The sequence below is a fragment of the Pleurodeles waltl genome, unplaced genomic scaffold (assembly GCF_031143425.1).
Source record: "Pleurodeles waltl isolate 20211129_DDA unplaced genomic scaffold, aPleWal1.hap1.20221129 scaffold_71, whole genome shotgun sequence".
Classification (NCBI taxonomy): domain Eukaryota; kingdom Metazoa; phylum Chordata; class Amphibia; order Caudata; family Salamandridae; genus Pleurodeles; species Pleurodeles waltl.
In genome coordinates, this window is record NW_027150392.1 from 1,756,682 (window position 1) to 1,778,854 (window position 22,173).

The following is a 22,173-nucleotide window of genomic DNA, read 5'->3' on the forward strand; positions in this document are numbered from 1 at the left end:
CCCCATCTCAGGGCTATTTAGGGTCTCTCTCTTGGGTGGGTCCCCAGATTAAGCATGCAAGATTCCAGCAGGATTCCTCTGCAATCTCCACTTTGATTTCTGACCAAAGAAACTGCATCCAGACGCTCCTATTTCCAAAGGGAGAGGGTGTAACACCCCTCTCCCAAAGGAGATCCTTTGTTCTGCCTTCCTGGGCTGGTATTGACCTATGTCCAGTACACGCATAAAATGGCATCCCCACACTCATGAAGTCTGGGAAAATGGGCCTGGAGTTCGTGGGGCCACCTCTGCTAGTGCAGGGGTGCCCTCACACACATATACGTGTCTTCTGTCCTGGATTGGCTGTCATACCATTCTTTGCATTTCTCAGAGGGTTATGAGAGCAGGTATCCCTGAATGAGGGCACCTCACTCTCGCTCTCCTTGCTGAGATCAGTTCCTTGTCCTCCGGTGAAGTAGATAAGACATGCTTTCCCTTTGTAAGTCTTTTACTCTTCGTACACACACATGACCAAGCAGGAAAAAATATGCAGGCTTAAATCCCCTTATGAGGCAGACGAGGTTAACTAATTATACCTCTTGTGTCTCCCTATAAAGCAATAAGTCAGAGTAAGGAATTAATCCAATTATTTCAAAAGCCTCTGAAACCCTCAAAGCTAACACATTTGTATTACTTTGCCCCTCTGGGCTTTTACCTTCTGTCGATAGTGGCGCTGCCTTCTGTCATCCCTGTAGCAGGTACTGGGGGGGCACTTCCCTTCGGCTTGGATGGTGGAGGCCCAGCCACACATGAACCTACCGAACCCTGTAATGGCCGCTATAGAGGGAGGGCCACCTTCCTGCAGAGCAGTGAGTTTAGACGCCTCCCACTGTCCTTCTCCCTTGTCCCCTACCCCACAGACATCACAAACGGGATCCTCTTTCCACAGAGAGTCACTCAAACAACGGCAAATACACGCCATGAGACCCCTTTCAGCAGCAGGTGTGGGTGTCTCTTGAGACAACGAGGAAGGGACGGAGTGGTGGGGGGCTTTTCTGCTAAAGGTTCTAGGGGTGTGGTGTATACAGAGGCAAGACTGCCTCATGTCATCATGAATTGAAGGAGGGGAGGGACTCTCCTCTTTAACCTCTTCCTACCCAGGAAACTGTCAATGTGGCAATACTGCCACATGCAGGATGGGCAGAGGAAGGTAAATCCCAAAACACAGTGGGGATTTAGTTGATGGGTGTTCTCCAAGGGAATGATATTTACAGAAATGCCTTTGCATTATTGATAAAAAGAATTCACAATGATTTCCCAGAGTGTGTCTGGAACCAGAGACTGTTTCAGGTGTGACAGTGTCTTTTGTTGCTACATTAACCATAACACACAAACAGTCTCAAAATAGCCAACTTTTTTACTTTGAATATCCAATCTAGTTATGCAATTCACGGCTGACTCTAGAGTTTTTGCTGATGCTGGCGGAACCATCCACCTGAACACTCCTTCTCTTGCCTGCACATGACCACACATACACACCCACACGCACACCGACACATGCACGCACACACACACACACACACAAACACACATAAACACACACACACACAAACGCACATAAACGCACACAGGCACATGAGCAAATCATCAAACCATATTAATTACTATACAATGTATGCTCTGGTGCCTTTTACAATAATCATAAATAGACACAGACCTGTTGAAAGAACATATATGTATCATTTTCACCTATGCATTGCCTCTGAGTCCGAAGCACTGTAGGAAAAATATACTGTTATAATCAAGGACCACTTAATGGGATTTATTGCTTAGTGCAAGCTAACACTCTGTACATGTGTTTGGATCACTGTACCAGTATGCATGATTAGATGCAGTTTACTGTGCTAATGCCTCCAGCACATACAGAACTGTTGACAAACTGCTCTGGTGGATAGAAGCATAATCTGTAATCATGACATGTGGGCCTCTGTGAATATCTGCATGTAGGGTAATTACCGAGAGCAAACCTAGCTTCAGGGCTACTGAGCACTGTGCATGAAGGCAGGCAGTACAGGTTATCATGGGATTCAGGATAATGGGTCAATTGTAGAATCACACCCAGTGCTGGGACTGCTGGAGGTGTTCATACTGGAAATCAAGATGTTTCTTACAGAGGTGAAGGAGTGATGGTGTTAGACAGGTCCAGGATTCATCTGTGTGTTCTTCCTTAGCCCTTCAGTGAATCTGGCAGCTATGTGGTGGATGCTCTTCAGTGGTACCCGATCTGTCTGTGGGATACTGGCAAGTGGAGTACTGCCACCATCAGGGGTGGTTATCACCAACTGCCTGCATAGCTGTCCTAAAGACATGTCTTAATTCTTTGCAGAAGTGAGAGTTGTTGTGAGGATGCCTGTGTCACGGTATCTGCTGTCTGTGAGTTGTGTGAAAATATGTGAGGTTTCTTAGAGGAGAGCAAGTCTTGAACATACACATCTGTGGTTATTGCAATCAGTTATTGTTTGTTGTAATCTTTCACTTTGCATCTTGCATCAAATATGTGTCTTCCACTTTTAGTTCCTTCCATTTCTTGAACAAAGATATGTTTATTGCATTTCCATTGCATATCTTACCTGTACAGGTCACCCCAGCATCCCTTCCTGTAGGACAGGTATTGTGCTCCCAGCCCTGCTGTGGGCACTCCCATGGAGCAGCCTCATCTCCTGTGCATTGAACATTACTCATTAAAACAGGCAGGGAGCTCTTTCCAAATGTTGGGTTGTACTCATGTTCTTCTACTGAAATACAGCCAAGCTGCCTGCAGACCACTGAAGCATCCTTCAGATCCCAGGAGTCATCACACACGGTCCCCCAGACTCCATTGTGTTTCACCTCCACTCTCCCGGAGCAGACGGATGTGCCGTTCACAAACCGGACCTCATCGGGACCTGGATACAGCAGGATGAGAAAGAGATGTCAAGCAACGACTGCAAAATCAGGCAAAGTCTCAACATTTTACTTTTGTCTGAAAGGTTCTTTATTGTTCACGATTAATCAAAATCACTGCAAATCATCAGTTAAATACAGTGGGAATATAGCAATAGAAACATCAAACAAAAGCATCACAGGTCCAGGCTCTTTGTGGTTCATTGTAGACAGATGGGCAAGGAAAGCAAGAGCAGCAGGAAAAGTGTCATAAAATGTCCATTCTAGTCAAGCTCAGGCGAACTGTAGCTAAATATTAAGGACCATATTCATGGGAAAGTGGGGCAGAGCAGCCAGTCACCTTACTGCGCTGCACTGCGTCACTGGAAAAGGGCAGGAATGCAAGGTATTTAAGTCATAGTGTGCATTCCTGTCCTTTCTCCCTGCATTGGTGCTGTTTTGGCAGCCTAGCACCAATGCAGGCATACTTGTACCATGGCGCAAGGGCGCCTGCGTTGCATGCAGGATTGTTTTTGTGCAGGAAGGGACACCTTCCTGCACAAAGCAATCCTGAGAGGCATATTCCTCTATCTATGTGTGCTGCAGAATGCAGCACACGTAGAAAGAGGAAATAATGAGGAGAAATAGAGAGATTTATCCTCGTTACGCCTCTCCTGGGGAGACACATCGCTTTGGTGTACTCCATGGTTTACCAGGTTGTGTAAATCTGGAAATTCATCAAAAGCCATAGGAGTTGCATGTGAACTTTGTACTGCTTTGCATTACTCCAGATTTTTCAACCAGTCAGGGCTTTGCATAGCTTAAAAAAATCTGACTTGGAGATTTGCGTCATAATTGTACCACACTGGGTGATGCAAGCATGATGCAAACCTCTCATAAATATGCCCATAAGAGTGCAGAATCCCACAACAAGAGCAGTTAAAATGCAAGTGCAACTGAGGCCCAAGGACCCCTTCTCATCAAGGCCCACTATGTATTAGTCGAATAAAAACAACCACATCAGAGATGACTTAAAATCCACATGCTATGAATGGGGAAAACCACATTTCATCAAGGATCATCACGAATGAAGAGCTGATGTAAATCCAAATACAATCAGAGGGGTGTCACAGGGTGCGTCCACTCATCCCACATTGGAAGCCAGTCAATTGCAGATACTATTGTGCAACAGAATTCAGCACCGATATGGCAGACCTTATGGATTTCAAGAATTTTGCAGATAATTCGCACAAACACCCCTTAAACGTTCATCTACAGCAGCTTTGCAAGATTTAATATTCAGGTAGGTGATGTGCTGGAGAATATCCCTCGAGGTTTGACAGCCTATGCAATGACCATCCTGGTCACCTGGCAGGCAACCCTATCAGTGATGTAATGAAACCTAAGGGGCCCTCCTGCACAGTACATGGAGGGTCCCCTCTCCGGATACACTCAGGATGTGCAACCCTAGAGCTCGCCTCCCCCCCCAGTAGCACAGGGTCTGCAGGGGCCTTTGTTACACCACTGCACCCTACATGTATACATTCAATGGCATCAGACTGAGTTGTTGAAGAAGTAGATGAATTTTAACAAAACAGTTGTAGGAGGCTGGACTGGCTTGTAGTGAGTACCAAGGGGTACTTGCACCTTGCACCAGGCCCAGTTATCCCTTATTAGTGTATAGGGTGTCTAGCAGCTTAGGCTGATAGATAATGGTAGCTTAGCAGAGCAGCTTAGGCTGAACTAGGAGACGTGTGAAGCTACTACAGTACCACTTAGTGTCATCTGCACAATATCATAAGAAAACACAATACACAGTTATACTAAAAATAAAGGTACTTTATTTTTATGACAATATGCCAAAGTATCTTAGAGTGTACCCTCAGTGAGAGGATAGGAAATATACACAAGATATATATACACAATAGCAAAAATATGCAGTATAGTCTTAGAAAACAGTGCAAACAATGTATAGTTACAATAGGATGCAATGGGGAAACATAGGGATAGGGGCACCACAAACCATATACTCCAAAAGTGGAATGCGAACCACGAATGGACCCCAAACCTATGTGACCTTGTAGAGGGTCGCTGGGACTATTAGAAAATAGTGAGAGTTAGAAAAATAACCCTCCCCAAGACCCTGAAAAGTGAGTGCAAAGTGCACTAAAGTTCCCCTAAGGACAAAGTAGTCGTGTTAGAGGAATAATGCAGGAAAGACACAAACCAGCAATGCAACAACTGTGGATTTCCAATCTAGGGTACCTGTGGAACAAGGGGACCAAGTCCAAAAGTCACAAGCAAGTCGGAGATGGGCAGATGCCCAGGAAATGCCAGCTGTGGGTGCAAAGAAGCTTCGACTGGACAGAAGAAGCTGAAGTTTCTGCAGGAACGAAAAGGGCTAGAGACTTCCCCTTGGAGAGTTGTGCAGAAGTGTTTTCCCGCCAAAAGGACGCCAACAAGCCTTGCTAGCCGCAAATCGTGCGTTTGGCGTTTTTGGACGCTGCCGGGGCCCAGGAGGGATCAGGAGGTCGAAAATTGGACCTGAAGAGAGAGGGGACGTCGAGCAAGACAAAGAGCCCTCACTGACGCAGGTAGAACCTGGAGAAGTGCCAGAAACAGGCACTACAAGGATGCGTGAAACGGTGCTTGCCGAAGTTGCACAAAGGAGTCCCACGTCGCCGGAGACCAACTTAGAAAGTCGTGCAATGCAGGTTAGAGTGCCGTGGACCAAGGCTTGGCTGTGCACAAAGGATTTCCGCCGGAAGTGCACAGGGGCCGGAGAAGCTGCAAAGTCGCGGTTCCCAGCAATGCAGCCCAGCGAGGTGAGGCAAGGACTTACCTCCACCAAACTTGGGCTGAAGAGTCACTGGACTGTGGGGGTCACTTGGACAGAGTCGCTGGATTCGAGGGACCTCGCTCGTCGTGCTGAGAGGAGACCCAAGGGACGGGTGATGCAGCTTTTTGGTGCCTGCGGTTGCAGGGGGAAGATTCCGTCGACCCACGGGAGATTTCTTTGGAGCTTCTGGTGCAGAGAGGAGGCAGGCTACCCCCACAGCATGCACAAGCAGGAAAACAGTCGAGAAGGTGGCAGGATCAGCGTTACAGAGTTGCAGTAGTCGTCTTTGCTACTATGTTGCAGGTTTGCAGGCTTCCAGCGCGGTCAGCGGTCGTTTCCTTATCAGAAGGTGAAGAGAGAGATGCAGAGGAACTCGGCTGAGCTCATGCATTTGTTATCTAAAATTTCCCCAGAGACAGAGACCCTAAATAGCCAGAAAAGAGGGTTTGGCTACCTAGGAGAGAGGATAGGCTAGCAACACCTGAAGGAGCCTATCACAAGGAGTCTCTGACGTCACCTGGTGGCACTGGCCACTCAGAGCAGTCCAGTGTGCCAGCAGCACCTCTGTTTCCAAGATGGCAGAGGTCTGGAGCACACTGGAGGATCTCTGGACACCTCCCAGGGGAGGTGCAGGTCAGGGGAGTGGTCACTCCCCTTTCCTTTGTCCAGTTTCGCGCCAGAGCAGGGGCTAAGGGGTCCCTGAACCGGTGTAGACTGGCTTATGCAGAATTGGGCACATCTGTGCCCAACAAAGCATTTCCAGAGGCTGGGGGAGGCTACTCCTCCCCTGCCTTCACACCATTTTCCAAAGGGAGAGGGTGTCACACCCTCTCTCAGAGGAAGTTCTTTGTTCTGCCATCCTGGGCCAGGCCTGGCTGGACCCCAGGAGGGCAGCTGCCTGTCTGAGGGGTTGGCAGCAGCAGCAGCTGCAGTGAAACCCCAGGAAGGGCAGTTTGGCAGTACCAGGGTCTGTGCTACAGACCACTGGGATCATGGGATTGTGCCAACTATGCCAGGATGGTATAGAGGGGGCAATTCCATGATCATAGACATGTTACATGGCCATATTCGGAGTTACCATGGTGAAGCTACATATAGGTAGTGACCTATATGTAGTGCACGCGTGTAATGGTGTCCCCGCACTCACAAAGTTCAGGGAATTGGCTCTGAACAATGTGGGGGCACCTTGGCTAGTGCCAGGGTGCCCTCACACTAAGTAACTTTGCACCTAACCTTTACCAGGTAAAGGTTAGACATATAGGTGACTTATAAGTTACTTAAGTGCAGTGTAAAATGGCTGTGAAATAACGTGGACGTTATTTCACTCAGGCTGCAGTGGCAGGCCTGTGTAAGAATTGTCAGAGCTCCCTATGGGTGGCAAAAGAAATGCTGCAGCCCATAGGGATCTCCTGGAACCCCAATACCCTGGGTACCTCAGTACCATATACTAGGGAATTATAAGGGTGTTCCAGTAAGCCAATGTAAATTGGTAAAAATGGTCACTAGCCTGTCAGTGACAATTTGGAAAGAAATGAGAGAGCATAACCACTGAGGTTCTGATTAGCAGAGCCTCAGTGAGACAGTTAGTCACTACACAGGTAACACATTCAGGCACACATATGAGCACTGGGGCCCTGGGTTACCAGGGTCCCAGTGACACATACAACTAAAACAACATATATACAGTGAAAAATGGGGGTAACATGCCAGGCAAGATGGTACGTTCCTACACAACCCCCCCCCAAACGAAGGACAATAAGACTAGCCATGACCTGATGAGTCTTCATTGTCTAAGTGGAAATATCTGGAGAGTCCATCTGCATTGGAGTGGCTACTCCCAGGTCTATGTTCCACTGTATAGTCCATTCCCTGTAGGGATATGGACCACCTCAACAATTTAGGATTTTCACCTTTCATTTGTTTTAGCCAAAGTAGAGGTTTGTGGTCTGTCTGAACAATGAAGTGAGTGCCAAACAGGTATGGCCTCAACTTCTTCAGAGCCCAGACCACAGCAAAGGCCTCCCTCTCAATGGCAGACCAACGCTTTTCTCTAGGGGTCAACCTTCTACTAATAAAAGCAACAGGTTGATCCTGGCCCTCAGAATTAAGTTGTGATAGGACTGCCCCTACTCCTAATTCAGATGCATCAGTTTGGACATAGAATTTTTTAGAGTAACAAGGGCTTTTCAGGACAGGTGCAGAGCACATGGCCTGCTTCAGCTCCTCAAAAGCTTTCTGACATCTTGCTGTCCATAATACCTTTTTAGGCATTTTCTTGGATGTGAGGTCATTAAGAGGGGCTGCAATGGAGCCATAGTTCTTAATGAACCTCCTGTAATACCCAGTGAGGCCTAGGAAGGCTCTCACCTGAGTCTGAGTGGTAGGGGGAACCCAATCAATGATAGTTTGGATTTTCCCCTGAAGTGGTGCAATCTGTTCCCCACCAACAAGGTGTCCCAGATAAACCACCTTACCCTGCCCTATCTGGCACTTTGAAGCCTTGATAGTGAGGCCTGCCTTTTGCAGGGCCTCCAAAACTTTCCATAGGTGGACCAGGTGATCATCCCAGCTGGAGCTAAAGACAGCTATATCGTCCAAATATGCTGCACTGAAAGCTTCCAGCCCTTGCAGGACTGTGTTCACCAACCTCTGAAAAGTGGCAGGTGCATTTTTCAAACCAAAAGGCATTACAGTAAACTGGTAATGTCCTCCAATGGTAGAAAATGCAGTCTTAGATTTAGCATCTTCTGATAATTTGATCTGCCAATACCCTGCAGTCAAATCAAAAGTGCTTAGATACTTGGCAGATGCCAGTGTATCTATAAGCTCATCTGCCCTGGGTATAGGGTGAGCATCAGTTTTGGTTACCAAGTTGAGACCTCTATAGTCTACACAAAACCGCATTTCCTTCTTTCCATCTTTAGAATTGGGTTTTGGTACCAGTACCACAGGAGAAGCCCATGGACTGTCAGAGTGCTCAACCACTCCTAGTTCCAACATTTTCTGAACTTCTTGCTTTATGCAGTCCCTGACATGGTCAGGCTGCCTATAGATCTTACTTTTGACAGGTAAACTGTCTCCAGTATCTATAGTGTGCTCACACCAAGAAGTGGTGCCTGGCACAGTAGAGAAGAGTTCTGAAAATTGTCCTAGGAGATTTATGCAATGGTCTTTCTGCTCAGCAGCAAGACAATCTGCCAAAACTACACCTTCCACAAGAGCATCTTGTTCTGTGGAAGAGAAGAGATCAGGTAGAGGATCACTGTCTTCTTCCTGTCCCTCATCAGTTGCCATGAGCAGGGTGAGATCAGCCCTGTCATAGTAGGGTTTCAGGCGGTTGACATGGAGCACCCTAAGGGGACTCCTGGCAGTGCCTAAGTCAACCAAGTAGGTGACTTTACCCTTCTTTTCAACAATTGTGTGGGGTCCACTCCATTTATCTTGGAGTGCTCTTGGGGCCACAGGCTCCAAGACCCACACTTTCTGCCCTGGTTGGTACTGAACAAAAACAGCCTTCTGATCATGCCATTGCTTCTGGAGCTCTTGGCTGGCCTGAAGGTTTTTACTGGCCTTTTTCATGTACTCAGCCATCCTTGATCTGAGGCCAAGTACATAATCCACAATATCCTGCTTAGGAGCTTTTAAAGGTTGTTCCCAACCCTCCTTTACAAGTGTGAGTGGACCCCTAACAGGGTGTCCAAAAAGAAGTTCAAAGGGGCTGAAGCCCACTCCTTTCTGGGGTACCTCCCTGTAGGCAAAAAGGAGGCATGGTAGAAGGATATCCCATCTCCTGCGGAGTTTTTCAGGGAGTCCCATAATCATGCCTTTGAGAGTTTTATTAAATCTCTCCACCAGTCCATTTGTTTGTGGATGATAGGGTGTTGTGAACTTGTACGTTACACCACACTCCTTCCACATGGCCTTTAAGTATGCAGACATGAAATTGCTTCCCCTGTCTGATACTACTTCCTTTGGGAAGCCCACCCTGGAAAATATTCCCAAGAGGGCCTTTGCCACTGCAGGAGCTGTAGTGGTCCTTAAAGGAATTGCTTCAGGGTATCTTGTGGCATGGTCCACTACCACCAAGATAAACCTATTGCCTGAAGCAGTAGGAGGGTCAAGGGGGCCAACTATGTCAACCCCTACCCTTTCAAAGGGAACCCCAACCACAGGCAGTGGGATAAGGGGTGCCTTTGGAGTGCCACCTGTCTTGCCACTGGCTTGACAGGTTTCACAGGACTTACAAAATTCCTTTGTGTCCTCAGACATCCTAGGCCAATGAAACAGGGGAACAAGCCTGTCCCAAGTTTTCATTTGTCCTAGATGCCCAGCTAAGGGAGTGTCATGTGCCAGTGTTAGGAGGAACTTTCTGTACTCCTGAGGAATCACTAATCTCCTGGCAGCTCCAGGTTTAGGATCCCTATGCTCAGTGTACAAGAGGTTGTCCTCCCAGTAAACTCTGTGAGAGTCACTGACATCCCCATTAGCCTGTTTGACAGCTTGCTGTCTGAGACCCTCTAATGTGGGACAGGTTTGCTGTGCCACACTCAGCTCCTCTCTGGCAGGCCCCCCTTCACCCAAAAGCTCAGCAGTGTCTGCTTCCAGCTCCTCTGGTGTAGGTTCTGCACAGGGAGGGAATTCTTCTTCCTCAGAAGTAGAATCCACTGTAGAGGGAGGGATAGTAGGAAGTGGTTTGCTTCTACTAGCCCTAGCTTTAGGGAGCACTTGGTCCATTGTTCCAGGATCCAAGCTTCCCTGTCCTTTTTGCTTTTTGGCCTGAGCCCTTGTCAAAGCAAAAATATGCCCTGGAATGCCCAGCATTGCTGCATGGGCCTCCAACTCCACATCTGACCAAGCTGATGTCTCCAAATCATTCCCTAATAGACAGTCTACAGGTAAATCTGAAGCTACCACAACTTTCTTTGGACCAGTTACCCCCCCCCAGTTGAGATTTACAACAGCCATGGGGTGGCTTTGTGTTATGTTGTGAGCATCGGTTACTTGGTACTGGTGTCCAAGTATGTGTTGTTCAGGGTGCACCAGTTTCTCAATCACCATTGTGACACTGGCACCTGTGTCCCTGTAGGCCTGGACCTCAACACCATTTATTAGGGTTAGTTGCTTGTACTTCTCCAAGTTATGGGGGCAAGCAACCAAAGTGGCTAAATCAATAGCCCCTTCAGAGACTAAAGTAGCCTCTGTGGTCTCCCTAATCATACCAACCCCAACTAAATTACCAAAAGTGAGCCCAGCTACTCCCTTGGATTGGCTATTAGTAGGTTTGCTCCCACCACCACTGCTATTAGTAGGGACACTAGGTGTAGCAGTAGGGGTTGTAGTGGTAGGAGCTGTGGTGCCTTTCTTTGGACAACTGGGATCTGTTGTCCAATGGCCTTTTATTTTACATAAATAGCACCATGGTTTCTTTTCCTTGTTCTGATTAAAGGAGGATTTGGACCCACCACCCCCACCAGAGTGTTTTTGTGGGCCTGATGAAGACTCATTTTTAGATTTGTCCCCACCCTTGTCAGAAGACTTACCATCCTTCTTTTTGTTGCCATCTTTGTCACCCCCGTATGAACTTTTCTGTTCACTCTTGTTCTGACCCATTTGTCTGCCTTCTTTCCCAATTCTTGGGGAGAGGTCAGATCAGAGTCCACCAAGTACTGGTGCAACAAATCAGACACACAATTATTAAGAATATGCTCACTCAGGATCAAGTTATACAGGCTGTCATAATCAGTAACGTTACTGCCATGTAACCACCCCTCCAAGGCCTTCACTGCCTGGTCAATGAAATCAACCCAGGCTTGTGAAGACTCTTTTTTGGTCTCTCTGAACTTTATCCTGTACTGTTCAGTGGTTAAGCCATAACCATCCAGGAGTGCATTCTTAAGAACTTGGAAATTATTAGCATCATTTTCTTTCACAGTAAGGAGCCTATCCCTACCTTTTCCACTAAATGATAGCCATAGGATAGCAGCCCACTGCCTTTGAGGGACATCCTGTACAACACAGGCCCTCTCAAGTGCAGCAAACCACTTGTTAATGTCATCCCCCTCCTTGTAAGGGGGAAGTATCTTGTGCAGATTCCTGGAATCATGCTCTTTTGCAGGATGACTATGGGGAATACTGCTGCTGCCACCATGGGTATCTAAACCCAACTTCTGTCTTTCCTTCTCTAATTCAAAAGACTGTCTATCCAAATCCAGCTGTTGCTTTTTAAGCTTCAGTCTGGTTTGTTCCACCCTCAACTTATTGAGTTCCCTCTCTAACATTCTGTCATCAGGGTTGGTGGGAGGGACATTTCTAGAAACAGAGCTATGATGGGAATGAACAGAAGGAGACCTGTCCCTTACAGAAGCCAACTTAACAGCTTGGTTTACAGAAACATTACTACCAGTATGGTGAGAATAAATGCTTTTGCTATGATGTGAGACAACACTATTTATTTGGTGTGGCTCATCATCATTACCATCTATGCTAGATTGTCTAGTAATGGGCAGGCTAGGAGGTTTCTTCCCTGAATCTTTTCCTGGGGGAGTCCCTGAATCAGATTGGGAACTATTAGGTACTTTTTCAACAGATGGGGCACCTATGGCCTTATCCTGTTCTCTAAGCATGTTAAGTAATAGTTCCAAGGCAGGATTCTTCCCTACACTCAAACCTCTCTCTATACAGAGACTCCTTGCTCTTTTCCAGCTAAGGTTGTCATATGCAAGTTTGGACAGATCAACACTTTGGCCTGTGCCAGACATTTTTTAGAGAGAGTTAAAGTGCTAGAAAAAGAGAAAAAAGTTTTCAGAACTTTTTGGAAAGACGGAAAAAAACTTTTTAAACTTTTAAGAACTTTTTGAAAGTTTAGGAGTACTTTTCAGCACTTAGAAAAGAGTGAAAAGAGGAAATGCAAAACTTTTTGGCTATGTGTATATACACTGACCTTGTTTTGTATATTTTTCTCTTATGAAAAGTACAATGACAAGAGTGGTAAGTAGTCTCAAGCACTTATCCCACCACTGCACAACCAATGTAGGAGGCTGGACTGGCTTATAGTGAGTACCAAGGGGTACTTACACCTTGCACCAGGCCCAGGTATCCCTTATTAGTGTATAGGGTGTCTAGCAGCTTAGGCTGATAGATAATGGTAGCTTAGCAGAGCAGCTTAGGCTGAACTAGGAGACGAGTGAAGCTCCTACAGTACCACTAGTGTCACTTGCACAATATCATAAGAAAACACAATACACAGATATACTAAAAATAAAGGTACTTTATTTTTATGACAATATGCCAAAGTATCTCAGAGTGTACCCTCAGTATGAGGATAGCAAATATACACAAGATATATGTACACAATACCAAAAATATGCAGTATAGTCTTAGAAAACAGTGCCAACAATGTATAGTTACAATAGGATGCAAAGGGGACACCTAGGGATAGGGGCAACACAAACCATATACTCCAAAAGGGGAATTCAAACCACGAATGGACCCCAAACCTATGTGACCTTGTAGAGGGTCGCTGGGACTATTAGAAAATAGTAAGGGTTAGAAAAATAGCCCACCCCAAGACCCTGAAAAGTGAGTGCAAAGTGCACTAAAGTTCCCCAAAGGACATAGAAGTCGTGATAGGGGAATTCTGCAGGAGTACCAAGGGGTACTTGCACCTTGCACCAGGCCCAGTTATCCCTTATTAGTGTATAGGGTGTCTAGCAGCTTAGGCTGATAGATAATGGTAGCTTAGCAGAGCAGCTTAGGCTGAACTAGGAGACGTGTGAAGCTACTACAGTACCACTTAGTGTCATATGCACAATATCATAAGAAAACACAATACACAGTTATACTAAAAATAAAGGTACTTTATTTTTATGACAATATGCCAAAGTATCTTAGAGTGTACCCTCAGTGAGAGGATAGGAAATATACACAAGATATATATACACAACAGCAAAAATATGCAGTATAGTCTTAGAAAACAGTGCAAACAATGTATAGTTACAATAGGATGCAATGGGGAAACATAGGGATAGGGGCAACACAAACCATATACTCCAAAAGTGGAATGCGAACCACGAATGGACCCCAAACCTATGTGACCTTGTAGAGGGTCGCTGGGACTATTAGAAAATAGTGAGAGTTAGAAAAATAACCCTCCCCAAGACCCTGAAAAGTGAGTGCAAAGTGCACTAAAGTTCCCCTAAGGACAAAGTAGTCGTGTTAGAGGAATAATGCAGGAAAGACACAAACCAGCAATGCAACAACTGTGGATTTCCAATCTAGGGTACCTGTGGAACAAGGGGACCAAGTCCAAAAGTCACAAGCAAGTCGCAGATGGGCAGATGCCCAGGAAATGCCAGCTGCGGGTGCAAAGAAGCTTCGACTGGACAGAAGAAGCTGAGGTTTCTGCAGGAACGAAAAGGGCTAGAGACTTCCCCTTTGGTGGACGGATCCCTCTCGCCTTGCAGAGTCGTGCAGAAGTGTTTTCCCGCCGAAAGGACGCCAACAAGCCTTGCTAGCCACAAATTGTGCGTTTGGCGTTTTTGGACGCTGCTGGGGCCCAGGAGGGATCAGGAGGTCGCAAATTGGACCTGAAGAGAGAAGGGACGTCGAGCAAGACAAAGAGCCCTCACTGAAGCAGGTAGCACCCGGAGAAGTGCCAGAAACAGGCACTACGAGGATGCATGAAACAGTGCTCGCCGAAGTTGCACAAAGGAGTCCCACGTCGCCGGAGACCAACTTAGAAAGTCGTGCAATGCAGGTTAGAGTGCCGTGGACCCAGGCTTGGCTGTGCACAAAGGATTTCCGCCGGAAGTGCACAGGGGCCGGAGTAGCTGCAAAGTCGCGGTTCCCAGCAATGCAGCCCAGCGAGGTGAGGCAAGGACTTACCTCCACCAAACTTGGGCTGAAGAGTCACTGGACTGTGGGGGTCACTTGGACAGAGTCGCTGGATTCGAGGGACCTCGCTCGTCGTGCTGAGAGGAGACCCAAGGGACCGGTGATGCAGCTTTTTGGTGCCTGCGGTTGCAGGGGGAAGATTCCGTCGACCCACGGGAGATTTCTTCGGAGCTTCTGGTGCAGAGAGGAGGGCAGGCTACCCCCACAGCATGCACAAGCAGGAAAACAGTCGAGAAGGCGGCAGGATCAGCGTTACAGAGTTGCAGTAGTCGTCTTTGCTACTATGTTGCAGGTTTGCAGGCTTCCAGCGCGTCGTTTCCTTATCAGAAGGTGAAGAGAGAGATGCAGAGGAACTCGGCTGAGCTCATGCATTCGTTATCTAAAATTTCCCCAGAGACAGAGACCCTAAATAGCCAGAAAAGAGGGTTTGGCTACCTAGGAGAGAGGATAGGCTAGCAACACCTGAAGGAGCCTATCACAAGGAGTCTCAGAGTTACCATTGTGACGCTATACATAGGTAGTGACCTATGTATAGTGCACGCGTGTAATGGTGTCCCCGCACTCACAAAGTCCGGGGAATTTGCCCTGAACGATGTGGGGGCACCTTGGCTAGTGCCAGGGTGCCCACACACTAAGTAACTTTGCACCCAACCTTCACCAGGTGAAGGTTAGACATATAGGTGACTTATAAGTTACTTAAGTGCATTGGTAAATGGCTGTCAAATAACGTGGACGTTATTTCACTCAGGCTGCACTGGCAGGCCTGTGTAAGAATTGTCAGATCTCCCTATGGGTGGCAAAAGAAATGCTGCAGCCCATAGGGATCTCCTGGAACCCCAATACCCTGGGTACCTCAGTACCATATACTAGGGAATTATATGGTTGTACCAGTATGCCAATGTGAATTGGTGAAATTGGTCACTAGCCTGTTAGTGACAATTTGCAAAGCAGAGAGAGCATAACCACAGAGGTTCTGGGCAGCAGAGCCTCAGTGAGACAGTTAGGCATCACACAGGGAACACATACATATAGGCCACAAATTTATGAGCACTGGGGTCCTGGCTAGCAGGGTCACAGTGACACATAACAAACATACTGACTACATAGGGTTTTCACTATGAGCACTGGGCCCTAGCTAGCAGGATCCCAGTGAGACAGTGAAAACACCCTGACATATACTCACAAACAGGCCAAAAGTGGGGGAAACAAGGCTAGAAAGAGGCTACTTTCTCACAGTTAGGCATTTGTTTATACACAAGGTAGCCATTAGAGATTAATTCAATCACTTTACAAATTGCAGAAAGATCTGGACCCAGACAGTTATTGAGAAGACGCTGGAAGGCAAAAGTAAGAACATTTTCTGTAGCAGGTTTTGCTTCCATTAGGTATCTGATTGTAGAAACTCGTTCAACTTTCCTTGCCATTTATCCACCATGCCCCACACTTGTCCCTCCTTTTGCCAAAGACTAGAATCTTGGTTTTCGACATGTTAATGCTGAGCACGTTGACCTTTCTGACACATCAGATATCTTTGTAGACCTATTGTCATTTGTTCATGAGAAAGGTGTCATCGGCATTGTGGCCGAATACTGTTACTTTTCTCAAAGTAGTAGCTTCACTAGGAAAGACAGGGGTAGCATGATCTCTAATGAGCTTATGGTTAATTTTGAAAATTTCGAGCCAGTGAAAATGCTGAGTTGATACCCATTAATAGTCAAGCATACCTCTGATGTGAGATATGCGTAAAATTTGTGGCTTGGTCGCATACTTTTCTGTGACCATAAACCCTGGAGATTCCGAGCAGCGGTAAGTGCAATGCTAGTGTTGGTGCTTCTGGACACATTCAATGGCCATAAACCGAGGGCGTTCAGAGCAGAGCTAAGTGTAATGCTTGTGTTGGTGCTTCTAGCTGGACACGTTCAATGTCCATAAACCTAGGACGTTCAGAGCAGAGGTAAGTGTAATGCTTGTGTTGGTGCGTCTATCTGGATAGGTCGCGGTTATTTGAGGTATACCCCATAGCTGATTCACGATGTCTAACCATTCCTGTTCACTCAATGGAGTTACCAAATTGGCGTTGAAATCCCCTTCTAGTAGCCATACAGATTTTAGGTCGTCAGGTCTTAGTTGACGGAGGGTATCACTTTAATACTCCATTGTTGCCCTTTTCTTAGCCGGATTTAGGAATATGTGTATATTGTCCAGCACTACAAAATTATGACGAATGTTTGCACCAGTGTGCGACTCAAGCTTTATTATGATAATCTCTCCATTGAAATCAGCCACAGTCATTGTGGTTAGACCTAACGGATTGTGCACATAAACTGAAACACCGCCCAGAGGGTGGCTACCATTATTTGACCTCAGAGCTGGTGATTGGAACTCGGTGTAATCTGGCCAGGGATTTGTGGTCACCTGCCAGGTTTCTTGTAGGCAAACTATTTTGAAGGTTCATACATGTTGTAAATAATCAGGAGAGGAGATTAAATTATTATGGCGCCTGATTTTCCATGTGCAGATGGTAAGCATGATGCTATGTTGCCTCAATCTTGGATCAGGGATAATGATGGACGGTGCCCAGTAACCAAGAACAATTGTCTGGTGTTGTTTTTAGAAAGCAGCAATCCCTTCTGCCTGACCCACTGTCTTTGCACATTATTAAACTGTTCAGTAAGTCTAGCTGAAGTGAACTCTAAAATAGTCCAATAGATCTGTGCAGGACTGAAGTCCTTGAGGGGACTGCCCTATAAGTGAGCTGATCTCATTTTAACTGGCGCACACATGAATGGCTATTTCGTCTTAGCTGGTTCAACGGTCAATATGTCCCTTGTGTTTTTCTGCTAAAATATGTGGTAGAATGTTGTTTTTGAGAAGCGTATCTCTGATCTTTGCTGAGTTCCTCCTTTAATCTGGGGGTGAAAGCTATAAAATCAATGTCATTGAAGGATATGTACACCAGATATGGAATTGCAGTGAATAATTTTAATAGCTTTCCTTTATTCGATAAGTCTTCCTTGACATGTGAAGCATAACCAGGACATAATATTAATTTATCTTTGCTTTTTCCCTAATGATCTAATTATCGGCCATCAGATTAGGTTCTGGGTCTCTCTAACGCTCTGGCCATGAGTTTCTGCCTCATCGATCTGAGACCAAGGGGCATATTTATACTTTTTTTGCGCCTAATTTGTGTCAATTCTTTGATGCAAATTCCGTGCAGAACTAACTCCATATTTATACTTTGGTGCTGGACCCATCTAGCGCCAAAGTTATGGAGTTAGCGAAATTTTGAGATGCAAGTTAGGTGTTCCCGACCAAAAAACACTCTATGGCCTTAGTGCCATATTTATCCCCCATACTAAAATCATGCACGGGGGAGGCGGCCTTAAATAATGGTGCTAAGCTTGCTTAGCGCCATTATTTAACGCCTGGGTAGGGGCAGGCATTAGAGGACCTGTGGGCCCATTTCCATGGTGGAACACCATGGAATGGGCCCACAGGTGCCCTTCCGAAGCCCCAGGGACACCCCCACCCACACCAGAGGAACACCACAGGATGGGGACACTCTGAGAGCATCTGAGTGGCCAGGCCAGGCAGGTGACGTCAGAGCACCCTCCTGATAGATGGACAATCATTTCACTGACCACTCCTCCTTACACGGCTACTTAGGGGATCGCTCCTGGAAGTTTCATCAGATTTGGATTGCAAGACTCCAGCTGGAATCCTCTGCACTCTTACTTCAACTTCTGACCTGAAGAAACTGCATCTGGGCTTCCAGGAACTCTACAAAGCCTGCAACAAAGAAGCAAGAAACCTTCTGCAACATTGTAACTTCAGCTCCTGCCAGCAAATGCAACTGTTTCCCGGTGGTGCATCCTCAGAGAGCAGCCTGACTTCAGCCTGCACAGGAAGAGAGAAGGAATCTCCCTTGGGGTAGAAGGAGTCACCCCTCTGCTTCAGCAGGCACCCTCTGCATCGACGACCGGTAGGTTGGACCCCCTCTCCAGCAGAGCTGAGTTGATCCTGCAACACGGGTGGTAGACAGAAGTGTTCCGGACGGTCCCCTTGTCCAGCAGTGCATGTTTGGTGTAGGTAAGAGCTTGCCTCCCCACTCCACGCTGCTACCCTCTATGCACCGTGTGTTTTGCAGCAACAAAGGCTTGTTTGCACCTTTGCACAAATTTTCAAGTGCATATCCAAGCATGAGCCCCCAGCACACTGTCCTGCGACGCATAGCTCCCTGAGGGGACCGATGGCGATGTGGGAGCCTTTGTTGTGTTGCTGCATGGGCTCCTTTTGTAAATCCTGTGTCCCCTTCCTGTGGGACTCCTGAGTGGGCTGCTTGGTCCGTTGTGGGCTCTCTAGAATGCCTAGAGCCCCCTTCAACTCCCCCACGTGGGTAGAGTCCATCTCGTCCTTCCTGGGCCCGGGCAACGCCATTTTGTTCCTATCACAAGCTTCCTGTGTCGACTTCAGCGACGCAAACTAGACTGCAATACTCCATCCATCGTGCAACATCACCTGCCCCAGCCAGGAACCCGAAGTCATCTTCTTTGGTGCAATCCTTACTGTTCTTCTGCACCGGTGGTTCCACTTTTGCACCTTCTCCCAGGAAATCCGGGGCTCCTGCCCTTCCTGGGATCTTTTGTGTTTCTTGGACTTGGTCCCCTTCTTTTACAGGTCCTCAGGTCCAGGAATCCACTGTTGGTGTCTTGCAGTCCCTCTCAGTTTTTGCATAATCCTGATAGTCGTTTTTGTGTGTCTAAGAGTAAAGTTTCCTCACTTTACTCCTACTTTTCTGGGGTCTGGGGTTAGTTCTATTACTTACCTTTGGGGTTTTCTAGTGCTTCCAGCTCCCCTCTACACACTACACTTGCCTAGGTGGGAAGTCGACATTCGCATTCCACATTCTTAGTATATGCTTTGTCTTCCCCCTAGGCCCATTTCTACCTATTGTATTTTACAGCATTTTCACTGTTTTCTAAGTATTTCTGTGACTATTTCTGTGTACTACTGTATATAATAAGTATATTACTTACCTCCTAAGGGAGTATAGTCTCTGATGGTATATTTGGTATTTGTGTCACCAAAAATAAATACTTTATTTTTGCAACACTGAGTAATCTCTTTCATGTGTATAAGTGCTGTGTGACTACAGTGTGTATGAGCTTTGCATGTCTCCTAGTTTAGCTTTGGCTGCTCATCCACTCTACCACTAGAGAGCCTGGCTTCTAGAACACTGTCTACACTACACTAATAAGGGGATAACTGGACCTGGTATGAGGTGCAAGTACCTGTGGTATCCACTACAAACCAGGCCAGCTTCTTACAGAAACTTACAGAATAAGGCAAAATAGAGTGCAGAAAAGGCAGAAATATGAACAGGAAAGGAGCAGAAAAGGCAGAAAAATGAGTAGAATAAGAGCAGACGACAGTGGCTTAACCATAGCCCCACTTCCCCTGTGGTGCAGGGGGGCTCGCGCTCCAGAGGGACTTCTCTGGCATTGTGCATGGGCAGCAGGCCCATGGGTGAGAGCTCCTGACTAGGTCTAGATCGTGGGGGCCCCCCTCATGTATTTTGCAGGGGCCCCCTCATGTTTTGTTACTCCACTGGCAGAAGAGGCAGAAAAATGAGAATAGGACAAAAACGAGTACAGTAAAGGAGCAGAAAAGACAGAAAGAGCAGAAAAGGAGCAGGAAAGGCAGAAAAATGAGCAATAAAGGAGAAGAAAAGGTAGAAAAACAAGCAGAGAACATGGAGAAAACGAGCAGAAAAGGTAGGAAAACAAGAGGAAAAGGAGCAGAAGAGGCAGAAAAGGAGCAGAAAATGCTGAAAAAATGAACAGAAAAGGAGCAGAAAAGGTAGAAAAATGAGCAGAAAACGAGCAGAAAAGGTCGAAAAATGAGCAGAAAATTAGCCGAAAATGTAGAAAAATAAGCAGAAAAATGCAAAATAAAGTGCGGAAGGAGGGAAACGGTGGGAAGAGGAAAGAAAAGAGCAGAAAAAGGCAAAATGGAGTGCAGAAAAAGAGCAGGAAAGTGAGACAAAAATGTGCAAAAAAGGCTGAAAATGAGCACAAGAGGAGCAGAAAAATGAACAGAAGAGGAGCAGAAAAGGAAGAAAAAACAAGAAGAAAAATGAGCAGAAAATTAGCAGAAAAAGGCAAAATAGAGTGCAGAAAACAAGCAGAAAAGGTAGAGAGACAAGCAGAAAAGGCAGAAAAACAAGCAGAAAAGGGTGTAAGAGTGCAGAAAGGGAGCAGAAACAGCAGAAAAACAAGCAGAGAAGGAGTATAAAAGGCAGAAAAACAAGCAGAAAAAGGCAAAATAGAGTGCAGAAAACGAGCAGACAAGGCAGAAAAATGAGCAGAAAAGAAGCAGAAAAAAACAAGAAGAAAAAGTAAGCAGAAAAGGGGGAAAAAGGCAGAACAATAAGCAAATAAATAGCAGAATAAGGCAAAATAGAGTGCAGAAAAGGCAGAAATATGAACAGAAAAGGAAGAAAAACAAGACGAAAAAGAATAGAAAAGGCAGAAATATGAGCAAGTAAGTCAGAAAAACAATCGGGAAAGGAGACGGAAAAGGAGCAGAACAGGCAGGAAAATGAGAAGAAAAGGAGCAGAAGACAATGGCTTAACCATAGCCCCCGCAGCCCCTGTGGTGCAGGTGGGCCCCCAGCTCCTGAGGGACTTCTCTGGCATTGTGCATGGGCAGTGGGCCCAGGCATGAGAGCTCCTGACTGGGTCTAGAACATGGGGGCTCTCTCCATGTATTTTGCAAGGGGACCCCCTCACGTTTCGTTACGCCACTGGCAGAAGAGGCAGAAAAATGAGCAGAAAAAGGCAAAAAAGAGTGCAGATAAGGAGTAGAAAAGACAGAAAGAGCAGGAAAGGAGCAGAAAAGACAGACAAAGTTAGCAGAAAATGAGAAGAAAGTGTAGAAAAACTAGCAAAGAAAAAGCAGAAAATGAGCAGAAAAGGCAGAAAAACTAGAAGAAAAGGAGCAGAAGAGGCAGAAATACGAGCAGAAAAGGAGCAGAAAAGGGAACAGAAAGTGAGTAGAAAAGACAGAAAAACAATAAGAAAAGGAGAAAAGGAGAAGTGGAGGCCGAAAAAGGCAAAATAGAGTGCAGAGGAAGAAAAATAGCAGAAAAGGAGTAGAAAAGGCAAAAAAACAAGCAGAAAAGATAGTAAAAAGAGTGGAAAATGAGCAGAGGAGTCACAAACAGAAAGCAGCAGAGGGTAGCAGACTGCAGGCAAGATGGACAGGAGAACTGTTGCAGGGGGAGACGGCACCAGGACATTTGGAGCTGCACCGCAACAAGTGGCCCTTTCTGCCATTATTCAGTCCTCTGATGTAGGCCTTTGATGTCAGGCCCCTGATGTCAGGCCCCCATGTTCGTGACCCACTTCTCAGAAAGGATGGGGTCCTGCACTCTGGGCTGAGCTAAGCAGGCAAGGTGATAGTGATCAGTGGTGTAACAAAGGCCCCCACAGCCTTCGTTGGAGCCCCTTCTCCACAGTACCCTGGCCTGAGTGCTT

General features: G+C 46.5%; 1 protein-coding gene across 1 annotated transcript in view; it reads right to left on the bottom strand.

Moving 5' to 3' along the window:
- Positions 1 to 22,173, bottom strand: part of LOC138280280 (CD5 antigen-like) — a 292,088-nt gene that overhangs the window by 144,012 nt on the left and 125,903 nt on the right. Inside the window, exon 4 of the mRNA XM_069219470.1 lies at positions 2,610 to 2,924. Coding sequence (XP_069075571.1) covers positions 2,610 to 2,924 — 315 coding nt within the window. The remainder of the gene's footprint in view (positions 1 to 2,609; positions 2,925 to 22,173) is intronic.